This window comes from Xylona heveae (assembly GCF_001619985.1).
Source record: "Xylona heveae TC161 unplaced genomic scaffold L228scaffold_15, whole genome shotgun sequence".
NCBI classification, from domain to species: domain Eukaryota; kingdom Fungi; phylum Ascomycota; class Xylonomycetes; order Xylonales; family Xylonaceae; genus Xylona; species Xylona heveae.
This window is the reverse complement of record NW_017264207.1, coordinates 152,461-175,309: the sequence shown is the minus strand read 5'-3', so window position 1 is coordinate 175,309 and position 22,849 is coordinate 152,461. Positions and strand designations below refer to the sequence as shown.

Here is a 22,849-nt window from a genome sequence, read left to right as displayed (position 1 = left end):
CGCGAAAGTGCGCGTCTTCCTGACAGAACTATGGAGGCCCTGATGAGCCTATACGCTCCAAAAGAAAGATGACGTCTCCAGGCTTGCTGGATACCCAGAAAGGGCCAGAGAAGAATTCGAAGCAAGAGAAGAAATATCGACCCGTCAGGCCATTGCCGTATGAGCTTCGGCAGCATTGTATCATCTATTTTGAAGAGGAGCTTTGTAGGTCGCCTCATACACTCAAGAAGCCTTCAAGGCGCCTAAACTCACGTTCTGAATACAGACCACCAAGCTCTGTCGCTTTTACTTGACCTTGTTGGGGGTGGCACCGACACCTGGGGCTTTCCTCATGCTGTCCCAGCCTATGTTCCCCCGCCGCAACATTTTGCGCTGGCCGCGACCTTGATTGTACATCCCGGCTTGACGACGAGAGCTCGGTCTTCCGAGTTTGTTCATGCATCCAATGCGGCAGTACGGCTGGTCCGTATCGCAAACAAGCTTATGGGCCCGATAAATGCGGATTTTGGTACAGCTTTCACGTTCACTGGCCTCTCTGTCAGTCGCCGTGGAGGAGGAAGCAGTAGACGCCGAGTCGCCGCGGAGCAGATTGCTGCACCTCGCCACGAGGATGCTGACGCAATAAATTCGGAGATTGCAAACGAGGGTGGACTATATGCATTGGCAGAAGATTTTTGGCATGTGGTGGGATGGGCATTTAATTGCTCTGTGAGCTGGAAGAGGCGGTGGCTGCGATGGAAGCTATGGCTGGAGACCATGCTAGAAGTATTGGAGGATGATTGGATAGCCAGAGAAAACCTCTGGCTGGATAATGAGGACGGAGAAGAGGAGCTTGAGGTTCTTGAAAATAGCCTGATTGCGAGGTATCTTCGTACGGATCTGAATCGCTACGGAGGGGTTCGACGAATCGTACGTGCTATATTCGCCGACGGTTCAAGTACAAACCTCAACGAATTTCGAGAGGTGTTTCGAAAGGAAACAAAGGAGCGCAAAAGGAAACAGGACCCAATTTTTAAACGCGAACAGAGAGTCAATATTGATGAGGATAATTTTGGAGACTACCTAGACGAGAATGAGGACGACGACGACGATGACGATAATACTGGAGCCGATCCCTATGCCAATTTGGAAGAGCTCCTTGCTGAAGATGGCACCCCAGAACAATCTGGAAAACGAAAAAGAGGCGGACCTGGGCGGCGCGTTGCAGTCAAGGCAGAGGAAGATACGAAAGGAAATTCCATGACTGTCTTCGACTCGCCCTCCTTTTCTTCCGAAGATGCTTTCAATGGTTCCGAACCGCTTGGCGGAATGGAGGCTGTCCAACTACGACGGCGACTTTTATACTTGGTTCGTCTCCCCATCCCCTCTTCTATTCATTTTAATTCTTTTTGATACATGCTCACAATGGTGTAGTTATCCGCTGTATCACATGCACTTCCTGACAGCTTTACACCCATCACGTCTCTCTACGATCTCTACTTGGATCATCTGCGCCCACTTCCATTGGCGAAATTCAACCTCTTCATCTCTCCCATTCCCGTTCCCACATTCAACCCTTCTGCACATTCCTCCCTCGTTCAGCTATTGTTGCGGTCCATGCTAGCATCATCTGCACCAGCACTACCTCGCGCTGGACCTGCTCGAGGATCTCGAGGCGAGCGCATCCGCAAGAGCGGTGATTCTACATCGCTCCGTGACAGTAGCGAGCTATCCGATTTTCTCACGCAAGATTTGCTCGAAAGGCATTTCCTTCCGTTTGCCGCCTCCTCTGCAGGGCCTGCCGACAATGCCAAAGTCAGTCTTATGCTTGAATGCTTGATGAGACTGCTAGCAATGCATGTCGGGCTCAGCCGTTCGCCAACATTAGGATCGTCGTCGCAGGAACCAAACGAAGGCAGTGTAGACAAATCACAGGACGAAGACCCCAGTCAAGGAACGCTGAGACGTGCTGTCGAGCAAGGCATTGCGGCACGAGAAGAAAAGGCAGCCAAGCCTGAAGGACGCAAGCGGAAAAAGGTTGCAGGCAGTACAAGCCGAGCAAGTCCTGACAAAGTCGATATCAAAGAGGAAGATGCCCGAGATCCCGACTGGACATGGCTTCGAACAAGCTCAGAGCGTCTTCGTGTCTTGGTGGACGTGGCAGAAACAGACTCGGATCATATGGCGGTTGACGCTGAGATACACAGCTCCTGACTTCCATCTTCTCGCGAGTATTCATTCATCTCTTTTTTTTTTTCCCTTTCCAGCGCTCGATATTCTGCTTCCCTTTGATCACTACCCAGATACCAAATATACGCATTAGAGCCTTCTTCACCTATAAAATATACCTATCTTGCCTCGACTGCTTAATGAAAGTAGATTTCTCAACAACCTACTACTCTTCTCCTCAATCATACAACTTTCCACATTAAGCGTCCATTCTCCTGCTCTCTAAGACTGTACTTCCTTCTTCAACCCAGGTCTCGTCTCACACAATGTAAATATCTTACGTGGATTATGTGAGCCCACATGTACAAAGTATCTCGCAAAATAAGCAACCCGCACTAACAATCCACTACTCCCCTACTAGATTAGTATTTACCCTTTGTAGAATAGCTTTAGATCTGCCAACTGGCTTACGCGGGGAAATCGGAGATAAGCACCTACCTGGCTTACACTTTTTGTGCGAATTTGTGCAAATTTTGTGCTCTACTCGTGGATTATCCTACATTTTGCTGTCTAATTCCTCCGTACAGTACCTGTATAGCTTCCTCAAAGCACAGATCAGGCAGGACTAGAAGTAAGCCTGCTCCCGTTGTCCCTAATATATCTTCCTTTCTTATGGCCGAGGACAGCACTCATTATTTCGGTATTTCGGTATCTCGGTATCTCGGTGGTGTCGGTGGTGTCGGTGCCCTTATTACTCAAGACCGAGAATAATCAACACTACACTTCATCGTCGTAGATCTACACATCCTCATGAGCTTAGGTCAGGTAGGAACTACCTAGGTAGTAGTCTCTTTGTACCTGATTCGGGGCTCGGTAGTTCGGTGAAAGGTTCTGTGTAAATCGGAGGTTAAATCCACGTGGAGATATAGAGAGTACAGAAAAAATGTATGACCTCATCATCCTATTCCTTACAATGTTTATGGCCTAATCATCGAATTAACTACTCCGTCAGGGCAGAGCAAAAAGCATTGGGTTTACCAAAGCAAGCAACGGGATGAACAAACCATTAAAAGCATTAAACCCATTTTTTATGAATATTGAGATTGTTTGTGTATTACGGAATACTGTGTATTACTGTTGTATTGTGGATAACGTTACCCAATTTCTTGATTATTCTCGCATACTCCGGCGCTTCGGACCGGACAAAGCAGTCCAGATGGGAAGGCCAGTTACAAATATATGGTTATATAAATCCCACCCCGCCGATAGAAAGACGAGACAGCTCCATTGCATTGCATTCCACTCGGACTGATAATTGTCATTGCCATTGCCGCTACGGAACTATCAATCCTTACTACATTATCACCAATTGCACTGCCAATTGACAGCAACACAAGATATAAAAATCAAAGAAGACATCTACACCAAACATCTCAACACCCTAAGCATACAACAACAAGAAAACAAAAAAAAAAATTAAAAATAAAATAAAAGACATCCAACACTAAACAAAAAAAAATGGCTCCCAAACTACTCGTCGTCTTCGGCGCAACCGGCAACCAAGGCGGGTCCCTCATCAACTACGTCCTCAACGACCCCGTCCTATCCTCAGAATACACCCTGCGGGGGGTAACGCGCAACACATCCTCCGCTGCCTCTCAATCCCTTTCCTCGCGGGGCGTCGAGATGGTCTCCGCCGACCCATTCTCCCCGTCCACTCTCACCTCCGCTCTGTCCAACGCCCACACCGTCTTCGGGATGACCAACACCGTCTACGACACCGCGGACTTTGGCGCACGGGAATACGCCCAGGGGGTAGCCATCGCCGACGCCTGCGTTGCCGCGGGGGTGTCCTTCCTGATCTTCAGCACGCTCGCACACGTCAGCGAGGTCTCGCACGGGAAATACACCAAAGTGGAAGGGTTCGACGCGAAAGCCAAAGTCGAGCAATACGTCCGCAGCAAGTCCATTAAGAGCGCGTTTTTCGCTCCTGGCGGGTTCATGACCAACTACACGGGCCACATGGGACCGCGGCCGACAGGGGAGACCGACGAGGCGGGCAACCGCATCTACGCGATTGCGAGCGTGATGAAGCCCGACAGCCTGATCCCGCAGATCGACATTGAGCACGACACGGGCAAGTATGTGGGCGCGATACTGGCAGACCCGGAGAAGTTCGAGGGCAAGACGCTCGCGGCGTCGACGGAGCTGTGTACCCATGCGGGCATTGCGGCGGCGCTGGCGAAGAAGACGGGCAGGAAGGTGGTGTATAAGCAGGTCCCGGTCGAGATGTGGAAGCAGTTCCTGCCCCCCGTGGGCGCGAACATGTTGTCCGAGATGATGCTGTATATTGATGAGTTTGGGTATTATGGACCAAATACAAAGGAGTTGATGGAGGCCACGGCGAAGGTGACCAGGGGCAAGTTGACCACCTTTGAGGAGTTTTTGGATTTGTCTGATTTCAAGCTCGAGTAAGGGTTGGGGTGGTAATTGATGGTTGTGGAGTAGAGAGCTGGGAACCAGTGTGAATTTCTTTGCGAGGTTAATAATTAGTTTAATCAAATTATTGCTTTCTTTTTTTCTCTTTTTTCTTTTTCATTGATTTCATTTGTATTTTTTTATTTTAATTTTTAACCCATATTCTAACCCACCTTAATATCTCTATAAGAGATGAAGTACATATTCTTAACAAGGAAATTTCACTGCCCCACAACTCGTTCCCTGAACAGAACCTCTATGCCAAATGATGTTAAACAGACTGAATTAGCTATATATGCATCTAGTGCCTACCTACAGTCAGGCTCTAGATAGATAACAACTATGCATGCTGTAAAGGATCACTGCTGTATCACTTCGCTGTACTCGACGATTGCACAATCTTCTCTTCGAGACAGAACAGACGACTGCAACACAAGATGACACAAGAAAAAAAAGAAAAGAAAAGAAGAAGAAAAGGGGAAAAAAAAGGGAAAAAAAGGGGAAAAAAAGAAAAAGGACAAAACAAAACCACAAAATATATACAAAGCGTAAAAGAATAAAACGATAGTACAGTGTTAAAATGGGTATGGCTAGGGCAATTGTAAAGATAAAAAGCAAAAGTGTATAATGGACAACTAATCAACTTGTCCATGTCATCGACGCAAGTAGTAGTGGCAAAAAAAAAAAAAAAACAAAAAAACAAAGAAGAAGTGGAAGTTAAGAACGGCAGAGTAAAGAGATACGCAGCGTAAATTCACTCCGACAAGCCTGATAAATATTCGTATGCCTTACAAAGGTCCAAGAAACCTAGGTAATAAGACCAACAAACTCAAACTAACAGACTCAACGGGGCGGCCTAGGTCCAATAATCTGCCTTCTTCCACCAAAGTTGATCCCGCCTGCACCTCGATTCTGGCTATCTCCTCCCAAGAAGCCATACTGATTGACGTCCCAGGACTGTCCGGGTCCAGCGCCTGAGCCATCCTCGCGCTGGCCTTTAGACGCTGCTTCTTGAGTCGCCGCCTGGTTTGCTTCCCACTCGCGCTGTCGTTCCCGCTCACGCTCCATTTCACGCTCGAGGAGAGATTTGCTAGCCCATCCGCCAGCCTTGGTTTTGTTTTGTGACGCGACACGGCGGGCGTCCTCGGCATCGCGTTCAGAGGTCGACGTCATTCCGATTTCAGAGGGGTAATGCGACTGTGGTTTGGGAGCGGCAGGCGCAGGGTTGGACGCAAGGAAGCGTTCGGTGCGGTTTGGTCCAACGTTTGCGGGGTGGGAGCTGGGCGTAGTGTCAGAAGAAGCGTCGGCGGGGTTGGCGGGGTTGCGGTTTGCATTTGCTGCGGCATAGGCAACAGGATCCGGAAGCGGGCGGGAAGGTAGTGATGGTGGAGGGGGCGACGTTGCCGCAGGGTTGGGAAGGGGACGAGCTGGAGGGACGGGGGAGCGGCGCTGCAAGGGTTCATCGTCGCGATGGTAAAAGGACGGCGAACGAGCGCCGGAACGATGGACTGGAGGTGCAGGTGGTGCAGGTTCAGGGTCAGCATGTTGCGCTCTGCTCCATTCTCTGCGCAGATAGTCACGCTCGCTTTCCCGCCAAGCCTCGTCGCTGTCTTTCTGGGCGGACAGGTGAGAGGCCGGGTGTGCAGCTCTCTCTGCTTCTTCCTTTTCGCGGAGATAGAGGTCGTGCGCTTGGAGGTTGTGACGCTGATGCTCTTGATGGTGATGCTTGTGTCGATCGTGTTCGTATTCTCGTTCTCGGTCGCGCGCTTCTTCGAGTTGCCGCTCCAAATCTCGAACCCGCTCGCGCTCCGCGCGTAGTTCAGGGTTGTCGTAGCTGGCAGATCGGGATGCCCGACCGCCTCGCTCGGCCTGGTACTCGCTGAGAAACTGGCCCCGAAGTCGCGCGTCGCTCCCCGCCCTCTTCCGTTCTCGCTCGTTTTCGAGGCGCTGTTCTACTTCTCTTTCTTCTTTGACTCGGCGCTCTTCATCCTTCTTCCACCGTTCTTCCTCCTCCCGCCACCGTGCTTGCTCTTCTGCAACCTGTTGTCTCTCAAGTTCACGCTGCTTCACAGTTTCCTCTTCCCAATGTTTCTCTTCAGCAAGCCGTTCCCTTTCCTCCTCAGCTTCTCGCTCAAACCGTCGCTTATGTTCCGCCTCTTCTGCCTGCATCCGCAGTCGTTGCTCTTCCTGTTCTCGCTTTCGTTGCTTTTCGGCAAGGCTCGGAATAGCCGGTGAAGGAGAAGTGATTTGACGTCGTGCGCCAAATGCAACACCCTGGTTTCCCTGACTAGCCCCCCCCATGTATCCGTATTGATGAATATTCCATGCCGGATTAGTGACGAACTCGTCGCTCTTCTTGCTCCACGTAGACACTCCACGAGGAGACGAGGCACCATCGGCCGAAGTCTTTGAGATATTCGAACCTCCCGTCAAAGCGGGGCTCATTGCTCTTGCCGGAGACCTTTGGGAGCCAGGACTCGAGTATCCAATACCTGGGCCTACTTTTCTGAGCCCTGCAATACCGGCCTCACCAGTGCTGGAGCCAGTTGCCTGCGGGCTCATTGCCGGATTCTTCCCTTTCGGACCAATACTGCGCTTAAACACTTGCGGCCGAAGGTTATGCGCGGCCCTACTGAAAGCACCGATGCATTGCAATACCTGTGCGGGATCTTTGCCTTCATACAAATCCACAGTGAGGAAGACGTCATGGGGCGGCAAACTGAGTGGCGCAACTTGGCACGCATGTAAGAAGTGCGAGATATTTTCCATTTGTACGAATGGCATAGGTGATGCCTTGAATTTGATACCCGGTGGACCCACGGCAAGATTAACCAACCTAGCCAGAACAATGGCCTTGTCAGCATATGCTCGAAACCTAGAGGTAATCCTCTTGCAACTTCAACTATCACAACACTTACTTGCACAGCGCGACGCCACTCTTCAAAGCCTCTAGCAAGTCTCCCCCCGGCAATCGCTCACCAAGTGATTCTTCAATCCAGTCGCGGGCCTCATTAGCGGCCTGCGGGGTATACTTTGACAAGCGCATATTGCGCAAGTCCCGATCGAGAGACGTCACGGACGCCATGGTCACGTTCAAGAGAGTTCAGAGATTGTCAACTAGTTGGAAATGCCCGGCTAGAGCGCTGAATGTGAAAATGTGTGAATATATAGCGCTGCGGAACACTGTGAGACTTAATTGGGACTCCCAAACAAAAAAAGGTGGAGTATCAGGGATTGGAGGGGTCGGCTGTTGCTCGGACTTCTTGAAGAATGCGGGATGACGAAAGTGGGAAGGAACGTTTGACAGGGTGTTTTAACTCAGGCAGATACACCACAGTAGCCCAGAATAGATAGAAAAGGATATCATAAATGAATATACTGCAAGATGGGATCAATAGGGAGGATATTATATGCGTCAGCCTCCAGCTGACAGGTAGTCTTGCAGGAAAGTGTTAATTGTCAAGAGCTGGTTGACGACTTAGGAGGGGAAGGGGAAATGAGCCTGACCCGGACGTAAGCCACAGCTTATTCAACACCGCCACAACGGGTATTCCCCTCGTCCCCATTTTACCCCAGCCTGCGCCACACCGTATGACGATGACAACAATCCCCCAACAACCAATAGCCGCTCCTTCATTACCACCAATACTCTTCAACTGTTTCTTTAAAGTATGATTTCCATCCTCTTCATCTAGGTATTGGTCTCGAAGGTTTTGCGAATACGTTTTACGATACGTTGATCCTTCAACCTTCATAGTGGACAGTGCCACCCGCACATAGCCGATGACCTCCACAGCGTCTTCCCATGTCGGGCCGATCCGACGGCTATGGTTTCGTTGGAAGAGTCTACGGCTTCCGTGGCGTCGACAATTCTTAGTCGGTATGTGAAATGTATACATTTCAATATTCTAAAAAAATATTGTGACTTGAAATTCGTCGACATGCTTGGGACTTCTCTTGCCCTGTCACACCACTCTGCCTTTAAAGACGCCTCCGCTTATCATCGGTTTAGAAATGTTCATGACAATGAAACACAAGAAGCTGATTTTAGATATTTTCAGGCATGGACCTGGCAGGAAATACGTACTGGGAGTTCAAAGATCACATGAACGCTCAGAGATTGCGTCGGATTGTGCATCACAGTCGTCGCACACACTACTCAGATGTGCAGGTCAATCGTGAGTGCATCTCTTCACTTCGACGTGTAAGAGTCCAAAAAATAAACAAGTTCGCCAGCGCAATGGCACCAGTGGCTCCGTCATGTCCGTCCGACACCTCCGTCGATCGCCGAACAAGAAGCAGATTTGATCCGCCAGACACAAATCAAACAACTTGCCGCACGAGCCGATGAGCGATGGGCCAGTCTACCTTCATACGCCGACATTCACCCTCAGCCTCAACCAGCGATGCAGTCACAGGGCTCAGGAGCATCTGTCCTGGGCGGCGCCGCGACAGCGCAGGGCGAAGATAAAGGGGGACACAGCGGCGTCACCGGTTCCGAGGAGAAAGAACAGTCCAGGAGATCAACTAAAGGCAAGGATTCATGGGAGCAGGCGCAAAAGCCGAGCAACCCCGGGCAAGACTGGCAGCCGGAGAGCTGGAGTCCCTCAGCTAGTAAGCGCTGAAAGCGAACGGGCCTCTTAACGATTGCAGGGGCAAGGCCTACGCAATATCCGTGACGATGTGCATTAATAGCAGGAAATACCCGCTCAAGCGCGCCGAAACCAAAAGAGGATTTGCACGCAGGACTTGACAAAGGAACTTGGGAATTGGAATTACTAAAGAGAGTCTGGCGACACTAATGACGTGACTTTTTGGGTGAATACGCAATGTAGAGATTAGACGCCTCTGAAAAAAAAGGAGAAGAAAACACCCAGAAAGAGCATGCATTTTGATCGTGCGAGACTTTAAAGGAGGAGGAGGGTCCGACGCTCCGGACAAAGCCAACAACTATGAATGTGCGCTAGATCTGCCTAGCAATCAACGAGAGACGGCATGCTCAGCATATAAGAGATGGGACAAAAGACCAGGCATCCAATCGCTAAATGACAATCAAAGAAACGGCCGACGAAGATGATGGCACCACACTAGGGGGTTTAGCAACTTCGCCGCTATCGATCCTCGGGCTCACCCGAAAACAGAGCAATGCGCATCCGATGCGTCTATATGCAAAATGTTAGCTGGGCCAGAACGCGGGCAAATGGGAAGGCGATTGTACTGACCGAAGGCAATTTTGGAATGACAACCGCAAGCACAGCAAGACAATTGATGGTGAAGTACGTCAGGTCGTAATGAGTATAATGTGTGCTCAGGAGAAAGAGCATGACGGGCACCATGAGGAGGAACTTCTTGGCTGGCGTGTACTGGTCGCCATTGTCCATCTGTTCCCACATATTCAAGTTGTCGTAAGCGCCTGCGTTGAACTCGAAGGGAACACCACGGACACCGTGGAACATGACGTAGGAACCGAACATGTAGGAGATGTTGGTCAATGTCCACGACGTCTCATGAGAGATGCCGGGAATGCTGCCGTAAAGCAGTTTGAGACCAAGTATGAGCACAAAATGAATGATCCAAGCACCTATAATATGACAATGTTAGTAATTGTTCACTACACATTTTCTACACTTAAGATTGCACCCCTTCAAGTGGACCTTTTTGGGGCAAATCTTTCTTCCACGCACCTTTAGCATTGACCCAGTCGGCGTTCCCATTGGGCAGAGCTTCCTGGTCACTCCTGTGCTCCATAGATTCTGGCGGTTCGGTATAGAGCAAACTGCTCGACCGCCTTCGGCGGCCACCTTTAGTCCCTTCACTCATTTTTTCCGCCGACGACGACTGCGGCGGTGGGTGGAGGGTAGGGTCGAAAGAAATAGTGCGGGACATTAAAAGGGAAGGGAGCTGGGCGGCACTGACGGCGAAGGGGAAAAGGAGAAGACGGAGAGTCGAGCAGAAAAGTGATATCAAAGGAGGACCCGTAGGAGTTGAGAGCGACTGCTTGAAGTAGTGTGAGATTGAGATTCGTGATGTATCACGAGTGGGCGGCGACCTGTCTGCTATGAGGGAGGAGTCAGCAATTGTCCTGTCCCGATTCGCCAGGGACGCTAAAAGGCTATCGTTATGCAAGAGTGCAGCCTAAAAAAAGAGCATGCATGGGCAGGGAATGTGCTCGGACCAAATCTTCCGGGGAAAATGCTTACATACCCTGTCCTGTCGGATAAAGAGTACGGAGGTGAAGTCAAACGCAATGCGTGGCCTCTCAAGGTAGCGAAGCTTTGCAATAGACGAATTGAAAGCACTCGAAAGGGATAGCGAATGTGAGAAGTGTGGTTTCTGTCAGGTCAACGTCGTAGGACCAGACAAATGTGCAGACAAGAATTGATTAGAGATGAGAGACGATGCAGTCGAGAGAATTGGTTCCAAAGGGGGGGAGATGTGAAGAAACGGCGATCGTTGTAGTAGGAGCTGTAAGTGGCGCAGACGCAGAGAGGATATAATAGAATACAAAAGAATCGTGGAGTGTGTCTCGGAAAGACTTGAAGGACGGAAGGTACAGAAAGAGCGAGATGAATGTGGTGGAGGAAAAAAAGTTATTTGGTGGCGGAGAATTAGAAGGTAATACAGTGGGTAGGAGGGTTAAGGGAAATAATTCTATGAATCTCTCGCGGAACGTCTGATGTGATGGGATGGGAGAGGCCACCAGGTCTCCGAGGGTCCCGCAGCGGTCGGGGCTTACGTATCGCCTACTTCCGCTCTAACAAACGACCGATTACATGCCTGATGAGCCTACAATAACAGTCTAACCTCGTCCACGGGTCAGGCTACTAATCTTCCTACAATTCTTAGCTAATGAACACAATAATTTACAATACATTAATGACTATTCGAAATTAGAACAAAATACTAATCTCTTTCTCCCTGTTTGCTTCTGCCGCCCAAGAATTGCACGACCCCCGGTTCAGTATATATACACGCCAAGGACAGAGGCCAGGCCCGCCTTTTCGGGACGAGAGCGTTACTCTAGATGGAACAGTTGTTAACAGAGATGCATAGTAGTAGAGTAGGGATCATGCCGAAGATCCCGATGCAAAAGATGTAGTGCTTTCTTTTTCTTATCCCCCATTAGGGACCTTATTCCTTGAGCACATGGAACGATGATTGCTTTGGTGATCCGCTTTCTCATCCTCCATTGTCCGCTGGCCTTTTCCCCTTCTGGAGAAATAGATTCCGGGTAAATCGATGACTCAGCGAGTTTATCGGATGCGTAGTTATTCCGCTCCGCAGCAATATTGCGCTAGTCCGAAGTGAATGTCTACGGGTCTAACTGCAAATGGCAACTTATCGTCATGAAGCAGCAAAAGTGAATTATTCGGGACAAGGGACAACACGAGCAGCAATCCACAACGCCCTCGACCATAGGCCCCCACGACATTGCCTCCGTGATAGGCCTGGCAGCTACTTTTTCCAATGTCCATGCAGTGTGTTACCGTTGCACCTTTGCACCGAACATCTCCTTAAAATTCAAGAGCAGAACCGTAACCGCCCAAAATGCCGCCTCAACCAGCGAATGACGACTCACGTACGGCCTCTGTGGGCAAGAAACGTTCTCTTACGCCTTCATCACGCGCAGGAACACCCTCTACAACTGGAAGTTCACCAGAAAAAAAGAGGCGCCGTGGACCACGGCCGGAAGAACAAGCGCAACACGATGTAAACCTATCCGGAGGCTTGTTCTCATTAGCTGGGGACATCCTAGGGGAGAGCATGGAAGACGACGAATCGAGGCAGGATAGGAACACTGCGGACGAAGGGGGAAATGCACCGGTCACCGAAGACTCCGGTCTCGAGGTGCAAAAGGCACCGCCGGTCGATTGGAACCGGACAAAATCCACAATTCGAACGTCGCTCGGCGGTCCGAAGCTCTCCGCCGCTGCTCCTCCTCCTCCCAGCACAACGACAGAACAAGAACAGACGACTTCACCAGTAGCTTCAACTGGTGCTAAATGGCGGAGGGAACACTACGTTAAAGCCGGAAATATATATCCAATGCCTATTTTTGAGGTCGTCGCACCGCTGTTTGCCTCAACCGTTGAGCTTCACGACGATGGCCGTGGAGATTCCGATTTGATTCCCTTGATAGAGGAAGGTTGTTCGTTGCACATATGCCCTGCGGTCCGTCAGTCGTGGCGGAACTCTGTTGAAGGAGTGAAATCGCCGTCGAAAAAGACTCTTATCAAAACGAAACAGGCCATCTACGCGTGTATCGCCAATGTGGGAAGCGAAGGCTTGACAGATGTCTATGACGATTCACCAAACGTGGTCTCCCGATACGTGTCCCGCGAGGCTGCTGCTGCGGCATTAACGTCTCTAACTGAGGCGAAGGTTAAGGTGGAGAGGCATCTGGTTTTAAAGGCCGTCAAATGGCTCCATGAATCATATCGCAACAAGCGATCGGACCCAAATACATTCTTGGATAAATTCAGAGTTCCCGCAGAAGGTAACGATGCATCTACTGCAGCTCTAGACAAACGGAGCGAGCACTCGGACGAGGGTAATAATGACGACCATTCAGATGAAGACGTGGGTGAACTCAGCTCAAACAGCGAAGCTGATCGTTCCTTGCTCCTCAATGTCGACCAACCTCCAGCCAACAGGGCGCAACAACAACAACAAGGCCTTGCACCGTTACCTGCCGGAGAAGAAAAGGATGATGAAGGTGATGATTTTCTTCAAAAGTACTCACAATCCAACTACGTCCCACCTCCCAAGGAATCATCCACCCAGCCGATCACGGTTGAAATGCACAATCAACAAGCTAGCGCCGGAGACGCCGCCAACGCTCAGAGCTTGCAGTTGCCGCTCAAGACGCTTGGCGAATTATCGGTTCAGGATCGCGATCTACAGAATAGGTATAACAATATTACCGCGCCATTCGATCCTCGGATCGAAGCCGCTCGAGGCCTAGACGGCACAATTGATGAGATTGATGTTGAGGATCTCTCGGGCATCCCGGATAAGGATCGAGATGAGCCGGTAACATGCCTCGTATGTGCCGGCAAAGGCCATGCTTCAGAGATCTGTCCTTCACTCAAGGTTCGTCGTTTTCTTTTTTTCCCCTCCCACTGATGCAGAGAATGCCCAATTCCAGTACCATAACACGATCAACCGATCTAACAACACAACCCTAGTGCACTGCTTGCAATGCCCTGGATGACCACTTCTCTTCTGCATGCCCTCGAATCACTCGATGTCCCAAGTGCCGCGAACGCGGGCATAGCAAGGATCAATGTCCATCAAAACTCATCCGGTCCGCTGCTGCGGACGGCGTCCAATGCGATCTGTGCAATCAGTTCGGACACACAGAGCAAGCGTGCTCGCTGATATGGCGCTTCTACAACCCAGCGGCAATTGTCCCTCTGCGAAAAGTTCCTTCCATGACAATTGGCTGCTATTACTGTGGCTCAGATGGACATTATGGCGTCGACTGTACTCTGAGACCCAGGGGGTTGCCCTTCCATTCCGACGGCTTGACCTTTTCCTTTGTCAATATGCTCTCCTATATCGATCCGAATGCGCCACCTCTACCCATCCCTGAAGGTGCCCCTGCGGTTCCAACCCCGATGATTGCTCCGCCCACTCACGGACCCCGAGGAGCACCACCACGAGCACCGAACGCCAAGGGAGGCCGACGAAACGAGCGACCTGGTCTGAGAGGCGACAGCGGCAGGCGAAGTGATGTCAGCAACGATGAGGATAGCGATACGTCGAACTTTTATCGCGGACGAAAGGGCGGTCGGTCAGGTGGCCGTGGGCCAGGAGGAAAACCTTCAGCTGCCAAAGGCAGTATCCGAATCGGCGGCAGTGTAGGAAACGCTGCCGCAGCTACTACTGGTGCGTTTAATGACTCGACAACTACGACAAGTAGACTGTCGACTACTACTCCCTGTCCAACTGTCTGTTTTGCTTCTGATCATGCACCACTTTACACAACAACTTCAAACCCATCAACTTGTTCAAATCTGCCTCCTCCTCCTCCTCCTTCTTCTTCTTATACTTCTGCTTCTACATATCCAGCACAATCAAAAATATCACTGCCAATAAGATCATCTTCAATTACTGCTCCTTCTTCAGCAAAGCAGCCAGCACCTTTACAGTCATCAACTGCACAAGCGAAGAAGAGGAAGAAGGAAAGGAAGAAGTCTCAACAGCAGCAAACATTTTCTAACCCTTTAGCATCTTCAACAACTTCTTCTTCTTCTTCTTCCTCTTCTCTTCCTCGTCCCCCTTCCCATCCTTCATCCCATCCTTCATCCCATCCTTCATCCCATCCTTCATCCCATCCTTCATCCCATTCCTCCTCCCATCATTCATCCGCTCACCCCCATTCTCACTCTTACACATACTCACACGATACAATTCAATGGACACCTATTAACCAACCCGCTTCTTCTTCTCATCACAACAGGCTACGCAAACGCTCCTCCTAACTATCCAAACTCCTCGAATAATAACTATCCATCTCTTCCTCGTCCTCCGCCCTCTTTGAAACCATATAACAAACTCTTCGACGCCTATCATCCTTCCTCATCTTCTTCTTCACACCCGCCTCTTCCAAACGAACCTCCTCCTCCGCTCCCCTCCTCTTCGTCCGGTCCTCCGTTTTCTGCATCAGGCAATGGCAATGGTGGTGGAAGTAGGGGCAAATTCAGCGGCTACGGCGGTGGCGGCGGCGGCGGCGGCGGTGGTGGTGGTGGAGGCAGTGGCGGTGGATACCATCGCACAGGGTACGGCAGTGGTACAGATAGTAGTAGTTACAAAGGCGGCAGTGGTAATGGGAGACGGAATCGAGGGAAGGGTTCTAGCGGCGGCTACGGTGGTGGTGGTGGCGGTGGTGGAGGAGGCCGTGCAGGTGGTGGGTCGGATGGTGGAAGAAGTAGTGGAGGTGGTGGAGGAGGAGGAGGAGGGAAACGCGGCCCTGGACGATTCGAGACATATCGACCCATGCCTAGCGCGGCGAAGAATGCGTGGACGAAGCATCGGACCTGAAAAGAAAACACTTTGTTTTCCCCTTTTTACTTTCTCTTCTTTTCTACATATTATTTTTTTCCCCTTCTATATTTCATTGCTCCTCTTTACATCCCCACATTGTCAAGAACATCTTTGCATGGGTATATGGCGGGGGAATGTATAGGAGATGAAAGCAAACGAGGCACGGAGCATTCAGTACATAAGGTAGTGTACATAAGGTAGTGAAGTCCAGGGCACGGGAATGGTCAGTTACAATGGGAGGCAGAGTGAGTCAATGTCAATAACGTGCTATTTTCTATGGTGCACGGAAAAGATCACAGAGAGAATACGAGAAGCTGGAGCATAAGGAGGATTCAGCAGAGATGGTATATTCTACTTCTTGTTCTGTGTGTCGTGGCATGACTATTGCATCTAAGCTATTGTGAATCTACGACAGAAATGCGAGCAACGTGAGCTGATCTCTGCATAAAAAAGTATAGAGGACAAAGAAACTCATGAACTAGATTCGTCAGATGAACCAGAAGCGCCAGGTCCAGAACTCTGTTCGTTGGTGACGAGGTCGAGCATGGCGCGCAGGTCTTCCAAGCCCAGTGGAGACGTCTCCTCGCGCGAGATGAGAAAGGCACATGATATTGCGTTTTTGATCTAGAGTTTATGGTTAGGGGCAGGGAGGAAGAGTAACAAAAGAAAAAAATCTACGTACTTGTCGTCCATTGATGGGAACCTTTGCCAGCTCGTCAATGTCGCTGTCGGAAAGACTGATGCCGCTTGGGACACTGTCGATAAAGCTCTTCCACAGGATAGTGCGACTCTTGACATCAAGATCGGGATATACCAGCGAAAGGTGGATACGGCCTATTGAAGGGTTAGTCAGCGAAAAAAACCTTTTAGAAGTTAAGGATGGGGTGTAAGAAAAGACGGATAGAGAGGCTATTCGATCTCTATCAAAGTTTGGAGAAAAAAAGATTATATGACTTACTTTGGAATGCCGAGTCAATCATGCTCCGTCGATTCGTGGTTAGAATTAGTACGCCTTGGAAGTACCTGTAAGATTAAGGTGTTAATCTTATCTTCACTTTTAGGGCAACAGCTTGAGGAGAAGCAATGACATACTCCAATCGGCGCAGGAAGATGCTGACAATAGCATTGCGCTCAATGTCAAGACCATCACGCTCTTGCAGAAAAACGTCCGCCTCATCGATAAGTAGCACGCATCCCCAGCGTCGAGTAATTTCAAGCACCATTTCCAGATGCATATCAACGTCTTCTGGAGTCGTGCCTAGCTCTCCCGCGGAGACCATGTACAGCGGACGCTTAGTGACTTCAGACACAACCTCCGCCGTCAATGTCTTACCAACACCGGGGTTACCACTCAAGAGAGCAATGAATCCTTTGCCCTTGTCTTGGACAATATCATCAAAGACATTGCCCTCACTGCGGTAAGACTTGACGAGCGAATGAATGATCCGGCGACGCCGGGAATCAATGACTAGCCTATCAATGGCCTTTTCGTTCCACACAACATCTGAGATGCTAGAAACCGCAAATGTGGCCCATCGCTTCTTGGGAAAACTGAATCCCTGAAGGCGGTGATTGCACAGAAGAAGCTCGCTTTCCGGAAGGCTCTCTGCGCTTATGGTGGTGGGAACCCATGGGGGGAGAAGCATTGAATTGGGATTTTGTTGCCGGAATTCAACTGGGTCAATCATTATGCGGCCAGTCGCCTCGATCCAGAGTCAGCTTTTAATCATATAGACAAGTTCATTGAAAGGGCAGTAGAATTGACCGAGAGGAACAATGGATCAGAGTCTTACGAGAAATTGGAGTTCTTGGGAACACCGTCCCATTTTCTGCTCATAAACCCCAAAGCCAGTGTATGATTTGCATACTGGCTCAATGCTGAGCTTGATGAATTTTCGGCCGCGTTCAAGGAGAGTCTCTTGCATTGCCTCCTTCGCTGGATGCACGGAGAAAGGAAACACCGGAAGCTCGTGAGTCTTCTTCGTTCCCTCAAAATCATCAATGGTGTAGCAAGCTTCTCCGTAACCAAAATCCTGGCCGTCGTGAGAGATAACTTCGCATCGAAGGCTGAAATATGCAGTACCATTTTGTCGAGTGCCGTAGTCTCCCTTTTTAAACCTTGCCGCTTGCGGTTCGAGCATGGAGTTTTGCTGGGTAAACACAAGCGTTTTAGGTGAAAAGATGGCCCACAGTAGATCAAACGTAATTTCGCCATGCTCGCGAAGAGAGTTCAAGCTTGCTATCTGCTCGGAAAAGTCTTCTTGCACAAAGGTAAGTGCTGTGTTAATGTCGTTGATTAATGTTTTATTGGGCTCTGCTTTGGATTCCTCTTCCTTTAATAGCTCTAGGAGCCCAGGAGCAGCATGGAACAGAAGCTGTGGATATGCCTAAGATCCAAAAATAAAATGTGATATTAGCTTGGAACAAAACATTAGAAGATAGTACCGAAGATGACTGATATCGCACCATTGGAGGACTCTTGTTAAGTTGCAGACCCTCCACTCCTTTGAAGACTTCCGCCAACACATTCTTGAGTGCGACCGATCTAATGTCGATTTCCACCCTAGAGACAAGACCTCTATCGTTAATCACACGCCGGACGACCAATGCAGTCTTGGTGAGCTTCTCGAGCTTTGACTGGTTTAATGATGGTTTGGCGGTCTTGACGTAGTGTGTCTGGCGGTCCTTTCTGAAAGGGCGCTATTGTTAGCGGGGTGCTTAAGTAACGGTCTCAACCAACTTTAGTGGAATCGCACTTGTTGTAGATCTGATCGACTCGCAACATTCGCCCATTCTTGGGCTCACGGTCGTCTTTCATCCCTTCACTCTTCTCATTCTTTCTCACTGGCGGCCGTTGCTTGAGTTGCAACGCCCGCTCTGAAAGGAGTCTGGCAGTCTCCATCGTCGTCGATGATACAGGTTGTCGATCAGAGTAAAAACTGAGGATTGAATAAAATTTAGAAGAGCGGCTGCTTTGAACTAAATAATATTGCGGGCTTCAGCTGGTTATGCAACCTGGAAGCTCGGGAAAGAAGTTGGACGCCTTGTATTAAGCGGTTGAGAATCGGGAGGCTGCCCCCCTCTCCACTGCTTCCAAATCCATTGTAATTGTCAAATGACAAGCTGCTGCCTATGGAAAGACAAGGAATATACATTGAGACACATCATTGCCTATACTGCACCTACAGCTGAGTCAAAAGACGTGGAGATGTAAATGTGGGTTTTCATTCGTCCTGGTTATGACAATAAGGTGAGCTGGCCCCTGCGCTACTGCTGCCTTGTCAACCTCGCCACAGCAATGCCTGACTGTACAGACAAATTGGAAATGTATGGATGACTCACTAATGACGGATAGGTTGCCAGCACAATGAACATCAATTTATAGTCACCTGATGATCGCTGAGGCTGCTGCGGCAGCCTAAGTTAATTGTGGGGGAGTGGGGAAATATTACATGGGTTGGATGAAGTATGAAAGGCACTGTCGCAGAATATCTGAAAAGAGAGACGAAGTTCAACAATTGCTCTCTTGCAGTTACAATTACTAGCAACTCATTGTAAATGAAGAATTCAGAAACATCGCACGTATCCACGTTATTGGTTTTGTTCAGCTGATTAAGCGCTGTTGTCACGATGACTGTGTCAAATTTGTAAGTCGGTCGTTTCACCATAGGAACGTCAAATATATCTAACAAGCTACCAGAAGGGAATCAGCGGCATTGCCTGGGACAAAGACTTCACAATCATCCTCGAACGAGGCTTTTGCGAGGAAAGAGTGGTCCAGGAGCATGGTAGAAGAATGGCTTCGACAAGCGTCTGCTTCTAGAGCGAAAAATCATGGCTATCAAGTTGAAGTCGAGCATCCTCTCGAAAACGGAACGAATCAATTGCCGCGAGACTCTGCAAAACAGCAGCCCAACAGGGCATTGCTAAATAGGCAATATGATGCGTTTGTTCGTGAATGGGGCTACTTCTTGAAGGAGCATGCCTCAAAAAAAAGCGACGGTCCGTTTGAGCTAGACCGATGTCTATGGGGTGCATTGGGGTCTGGAAACCTTTTGTCCCATGGACCTAGTCAATACACAAGCTTCCTCCTTTTGAATGAGGAGGAAAGTAAAGACCCAAGGGAAATATCATGCTTTGAATGCGTTAACGATGAAGGGACCGAAATGCTGGTCGTGAGACCTTTAAACGAGTGAGTCGGCACTCTTCATGTAGCAGTGAGGCCTTACTGACGATACTACCAGTGACAAAGATTCCAATGGGAAAAATTTTTTGTGCACGAGGTGGTTGATGATAAATTCAGAAAAGGCAATTGTAAAACGCGAACAGACTCTGCAGGTGGTCAAATATCATGTATCGCTGTACACTCATCCCATGTCTGGTGTGGCTGGAAGGCCGCCAGCAATCTCCTGTACCTCCGACTTTCGCTTTCTGCGCATTGGATCAAAGTTATTCTATGCTCCGAAGTGCACAACGTTCGTTCCACTGAATGGATCCAGCAAATTTTACTTTGAGGAGATTGCAAGCTTTGGCGGATTCATTGCTTTGGCGACCAGGAGATCAATCTCAGGAGACGACTTCTGTGTCGACAACCTCATCTGCAACGACCGTGATGACGGAGCTGACCTCTGTCTACGGGAATTATTTGCTGATCTCGACGGGGCGTCATATGAGCACCCAGATTCACATAAGAAACTGGATGTCACAAATAATTCTTCGACATCATCATTTGCCTCATCACTGGCCTCCCTCAAGATTCGGGATGACGGTAATAACTTATCCGAAGATGCCGAGTCCTTGAAGTTGGACTCTGAGAGTAATTTCTCGTCCAATAAGACCAATTCCGCCCACGAGTCATATAGCGAGGATTCAGCTTCCACTCGATCTGATGAAATCAAAGAGTGGAGCAATTTTTCTTCAGAATCAGAACTCAAAATTGACAATGAGCTGGAGTTGTCTGATGAAGACGATCTGGAAAAGCTCTCTGATACAAACGTTAAACAAGAGCATCCAGTAGATTCCGACTCGTCCGATATCAGCGATGCAGATCCAGACGAATTCCTTTCTAAGCTGGAAGATGCATCTAAAAACAAAACAATCGACTGCGACCCCAGTGAAGATGAGGAAGAGGACGAAAACTATGACTCGGATTCTGAATACGAGGAAAGCTACTATTCCGGTTCCGAAGATGACGGATACGGTGAGAATGAGGGCGGCACTGGCTTTGCAGCCTTTCTCGACCGGTCACGCCAATCGATCCGCAAGTGTCCTGCCCACGAGCGAGGGAGGTTGGAGATAATTGACGGTTTCTCTGGAACCGCCGTCTTTCACTTTGACCATGTATTTCCAGACATGCTCTTCTCATCGCCGCCAGTATTTCACCTTGGTTCACCACTGGTTGTCTGGCCACTATGCGATGGAGAGGTTCTCTTTGCCGATTTCGTGGAAAACAGTTATTTCATCCGGAAACTCGTGAGAACCGCGTCAAAAATGTCAAAACTTGCCTCCATCAAATGCAAATTCTCGGGTGGGGGAGAATACCTACATGTTGCTGCACTTGAGTCGCAAAAGGATGAGAGCAATAAAGAGGCACAAGGAATAGATGGAAACAAGGGTGTGCCGAACAAAGACCTGATACGCCTCACATTACACATTTCGACGCATCGACTCTCTATTATGAACGCCTCTCGCGTTCCACCACGACTAATTTTCCGCATTGCCATTCCCCTGGGCACCACAATCGATTCCGACCAACCATACGTTCCGGCAGCAAGCTTTCCATATGGTTATACGCTCACCTGGTCTGAACAATATGCATACTTAGTCAAGAGCTCTGTGGAATTGCAAGTTATAAGGATTCCGCTGTTCCAAACCCGTACTCGTTCCCCAAACGGCGCCCTCCGTACATCGTCCCACACTGAGAATGGGGAACTTCACAATCACAAACAGGAATCCCAGGTTACGGTGACAACTAAACCTATTTTCCTTCCGCAATCTTCTACCGAGAGGGCAATCTACTACTTTCCTCCTCCCAACTCAATAGTGCATTCAGAGGGATTACTGGACCCGCCTGCAACATCCGACCCAGATCGCAAAACAAAATCAACAGTCATCATTGGCTCTTCTCCCGTTGGAAACCGCTTCATTGCTGCCCATGAAATTGCTGCTCCTCTGGGACTATATCTTGACGAAGAAACTGATCTGGGCGGATGGAAGACCCTGAACAACGACATTGATGCCAAAGAAGCAACAGATAAAGTCAAGAACGTGGAATAACCCAGGAATTTAATCATTTTATGAGAATATTTTGCATTATAGAGCTAGAACTTTATGGGCCATTTTCGACATGACCATTGCTTGCACTTAATCAAGCCGAATTAAGGGCTTATACACCTCAAGAAAACCATAGTAATTATTAAGTTGTTGTTCACTAATTTAAAGTAGTGGCCCCACACGAGGGTCGGTGCGAGAGATAACTGAATCTGAAGCACGTCACTTCTCAGTAAATTCGATTGAAACCCCTTCAGATGCCGAAACTAGATTACTACTTCAAATGAAGCTCCATTGCTTTCCACCCTTTTGGGGATGATTTGACCCGACCTCAGATAGTGCTCATGATAAATCCGTGAGCACCCCGACGATCTCGGCAGGAGAGCATCAATGCAAGAGACACACTTGCGCCATCTGAGCGCACTCAGATGTTGCATGCCTCAATGCATAGACCCAATACTTAATTCCCCAGTCCACGGCCCTGAACCTGATCGTCAGCGTTTCAAGGACCTCTCGATTTCTAGCCACGGTCCATAATAATATGATTCCTGCTTTGGTCCCTCTTGCATCCCACTGTGGAAAATTGTGTCATTGAATCTTGAATGACTTTTTCATTCGCCGGGAAGTTTCGAGGGTGCTAATGTCAATCCATTCATGCTCAAGACAATTGAGACACACTCTAGTAGTTCCTAAGAAATATTCTTAGGGGTTCAAGGATTCTCTCTCATAGGTTAAATATGGAAATTTTGAGAATAAGAAGTTAAAAGTTCTATTGCTGTCATTGTTGCCATTTTCCAAAATGTCGTCGTTGTCGTTGTAACCCGGGACAAACCATCCTGGAGCAAAGGGTCTGAGTTTGTCGAGGACTCGTGTGATATGTATGAAGATAGCTGAATGACATTAT

General features: G+C 49.1%; 8 protein-coding genes across 8 annotated transcripts; 5 read left to right on the top strand and 3 right to left on the bottom strand.

The window, feature by feature from the left end:
• L228DRAFT_286213 (hypothetical protein) lies at positions 1-2,495 on the top strand. The gene is made up of 3 exons (XM_018336426.1): positions 1-204; positions 266-1,347; positions 1,414-2,495. The coding sequence occupies exons 1-3, from the start codon at positions 69-71 to the stop codon at positions 2,191-2,193; spliced, it is 1,998 nt and encodes a 665-aa protein (XP_018184535.1). The 5' UTR covers positions 1-68; the 3' UTR covers positions 2,194-2,495.
• A 957-nt stretch (positions 2,496-3,452) lies between these two features.
• L228DRAFT_251521 (NAD(P)-binding protein) lies at positions 3,453-5,037 on the top strand. The gene has a single exon (XM_018333575.1). The coding sequence runs from the start codon at positions 3,667-3,669 to the stop codon at positions 4,621-4,623; it is 957 nt and encodes a 318-aa protein (XP_018184534.1). The 5' UTR covers positions 3,453-3,666; the 3' UTR covers positions 4,624-5,037.
• A 275-nt stretch (positions 5,038-5,312) lies between these two features.
• L228DRAFT_286211 (hypothetical protein) lies at positions 5,313-7,980 on the bottom strand. The gene is made up of 2 exons (XM_018336425.1): positions 7,545-7,980; positions 5,313-7,462 (listed from the first exon to the last, which is right to left on the bottom strand). Exons 1-2 carry the CDS (start codon positions 7,709-7,711, stop codon positions 5,470-5,472), a joined length of 2,160 nt encoding a protein of 719 aa, XP_018184533.1. The 5' UTR covers positions 7,712-7,980; the 3' UTR covers positions 5,313-5,469.
• Positions 7,981-8,284: 304 nt separating this feature from the next.
• Positions 8,285-9,251, top strand: L228DRAFT_264099 (hypothetical protein; the record flags this gene model as incomplete). Its single annotated transcript, XM_018334545.1, has 3 exons — positions 8,285-8,506; positions 8,688-8,804; positions 8,863-9,251. Exons 1-3 carry the CDS (start codon positions 8,410-8,412, stop codon positions 9,249-9,251), a joined length of 603 nt encoding a protein of 200 aa, XP_018184532.1. The 5' UTR covers positions 8,285-8,409.
• Positions 9,252-9,737: 486 nt separating this feature from the next.
• L228DRAFT_271606 (ORMDL family protein) lies at positions 9,738-10,446 on the bottom strand (the record flags this gene model as incomplete). The annotated part of the gene is made up of 3 exons (XM_018335553.1): positions 9,738-9,788; positions 9,849-10,207; positions 10,311-10,446. The coding sequence occupies 3 exons, from the start codon at positions 10,444-10,446 to the stop codon at positions 9,738-9,740; spliced, it is 546 nt and encodes a 181-aa protein (XP_018184531.1).
• A 2,979-nt stretch (positions 10,447-13,425) lies between these two features.
• Positions 13,426-14,114, top strand: L228DRAFT_215416 (hypothetical protein; the record flags this gene model as incomplete). The annotated part of the gene is made up of 2 exons (XM_018330079.1): positions 13,426-13,719; positions 13,815-14,114. Coding segments are annotated over 2 exons (594 nt in total), but the record flags the coding sequence as incomplete, so codon positions are not given.
• A 1,889-nt stretch (positions 14,115-16,003) lies between these two features.
• L228DRAFT_251513 (P-loop containing nucleoside triphosphate hydrolase protein) lies at positions 16,004-18,868 on the bottom strand. Its single transcript, XM_018333574.1, has 7 exons — positions 18,432-18,868; positions 18,142-18,364; positions 17,469-18,062; positions 16,768-17,378; positions 16,634-16,698; positions 16,358-16,509; positions 16,004-16,299 (listed from the first exon to the last, which is right to left on the bottom strand). The coding sequence occupies exons 1-7, from the start codon at positions 18,575-18,577 to the stop codon at positions 16,147-16,149; spliced, it is 1,944 nt and encodes a 647-aa protein (XP_018184529.1). The 5' UTR covers positions 18,578-18,868; the 3' UTR covers positions 16,004-16,146.
• A 592-nt stretch (positions 18,869-19,460) lies between these two features.
• Positions 19,461-21,951, top strand: L228DRAFT_271603 (hypothetical protein; the record flags this gene model as incomplete). Its single annotated transcript, XM_018335552.1, has 2 exons — positions 19,461-19,867; positions 19,920-21,951. 2 exons carry the CDS (start codon positions 19,461-19,463, stop codon positions 21,949-21,951), a joined length of 2,439 nt encoding a protein of 812 aa, XP_018184528.1.
• Positions 21,952-22,849: the final 898 nt, after the last annotated feature.

Bases quoted from the DNA above. Each gene is read 5' to 3' on its own strand.
- L228DRAFT_286211 (XM_018336425.1), bottom strand. From the start codon at position 7,711: ATGGCGTCCGTGACGTCTCTCGATCGGGACTTGCGCAATATGCGCTTG. The intron at 7,463-7,544 runs GTAAGTGTTGTG...TGTTCTGGCTAG, and splicing joins AGTGGCGTCGCGCTGTGCAA to GTTGGTTAATCTTGCCGTGG.
- L228DRAFT_251521 (XM_018333575.1), top strand. From the start codon at position 3,667: ATGGCTCCCAAACTACTCGTCGTCTTCGGCGCAACCGGCAACCAAGGC.
- L228DRAFT_286213 (XM_018336426.1), top strand. From the start codon at position 69: ATGACGTCTCCAGGCTTGCTGGATACCCAGAAAGGGCCAGAGAAGAAT. The intron at 205-265 runs GTAGGTCGCCTC...TTCTGAATACAG, and splicing joins CTATTTTGAAGAGGAGCTTT to ACCACCAAGCTCTGTCGCTT. The intron at 1,348-1,413 runs GTTCGTCTCCCC...ACAATGGTGTAG, and splicing joins GACGGCGACTTTTATACTTG to TTATCCGCTGTATCACATGC.
- L228DRAFT_251513 (XM_018333574.1), bottom strand. From the start codon at position 18,577: ATGGAGACTGCCAGACTCCTTTCAGAGCGGGCGTTGCAACTCAAGCAA. The intron at 17,379-17,468 runs GTAAGACTCTGA...CTCTGGATCGAG, and splicing joins CCCAAGAACTCCAATTTCTC to GCGACTGGCCGCATAATGAT. The intron at 16,699-16,767 runs GTATGTCATTGC...TTAATCTTACAG, and splicing joins ATCTTCCTGCGCCGATTGGA to GTACTTCCAAGGCGTACTAA.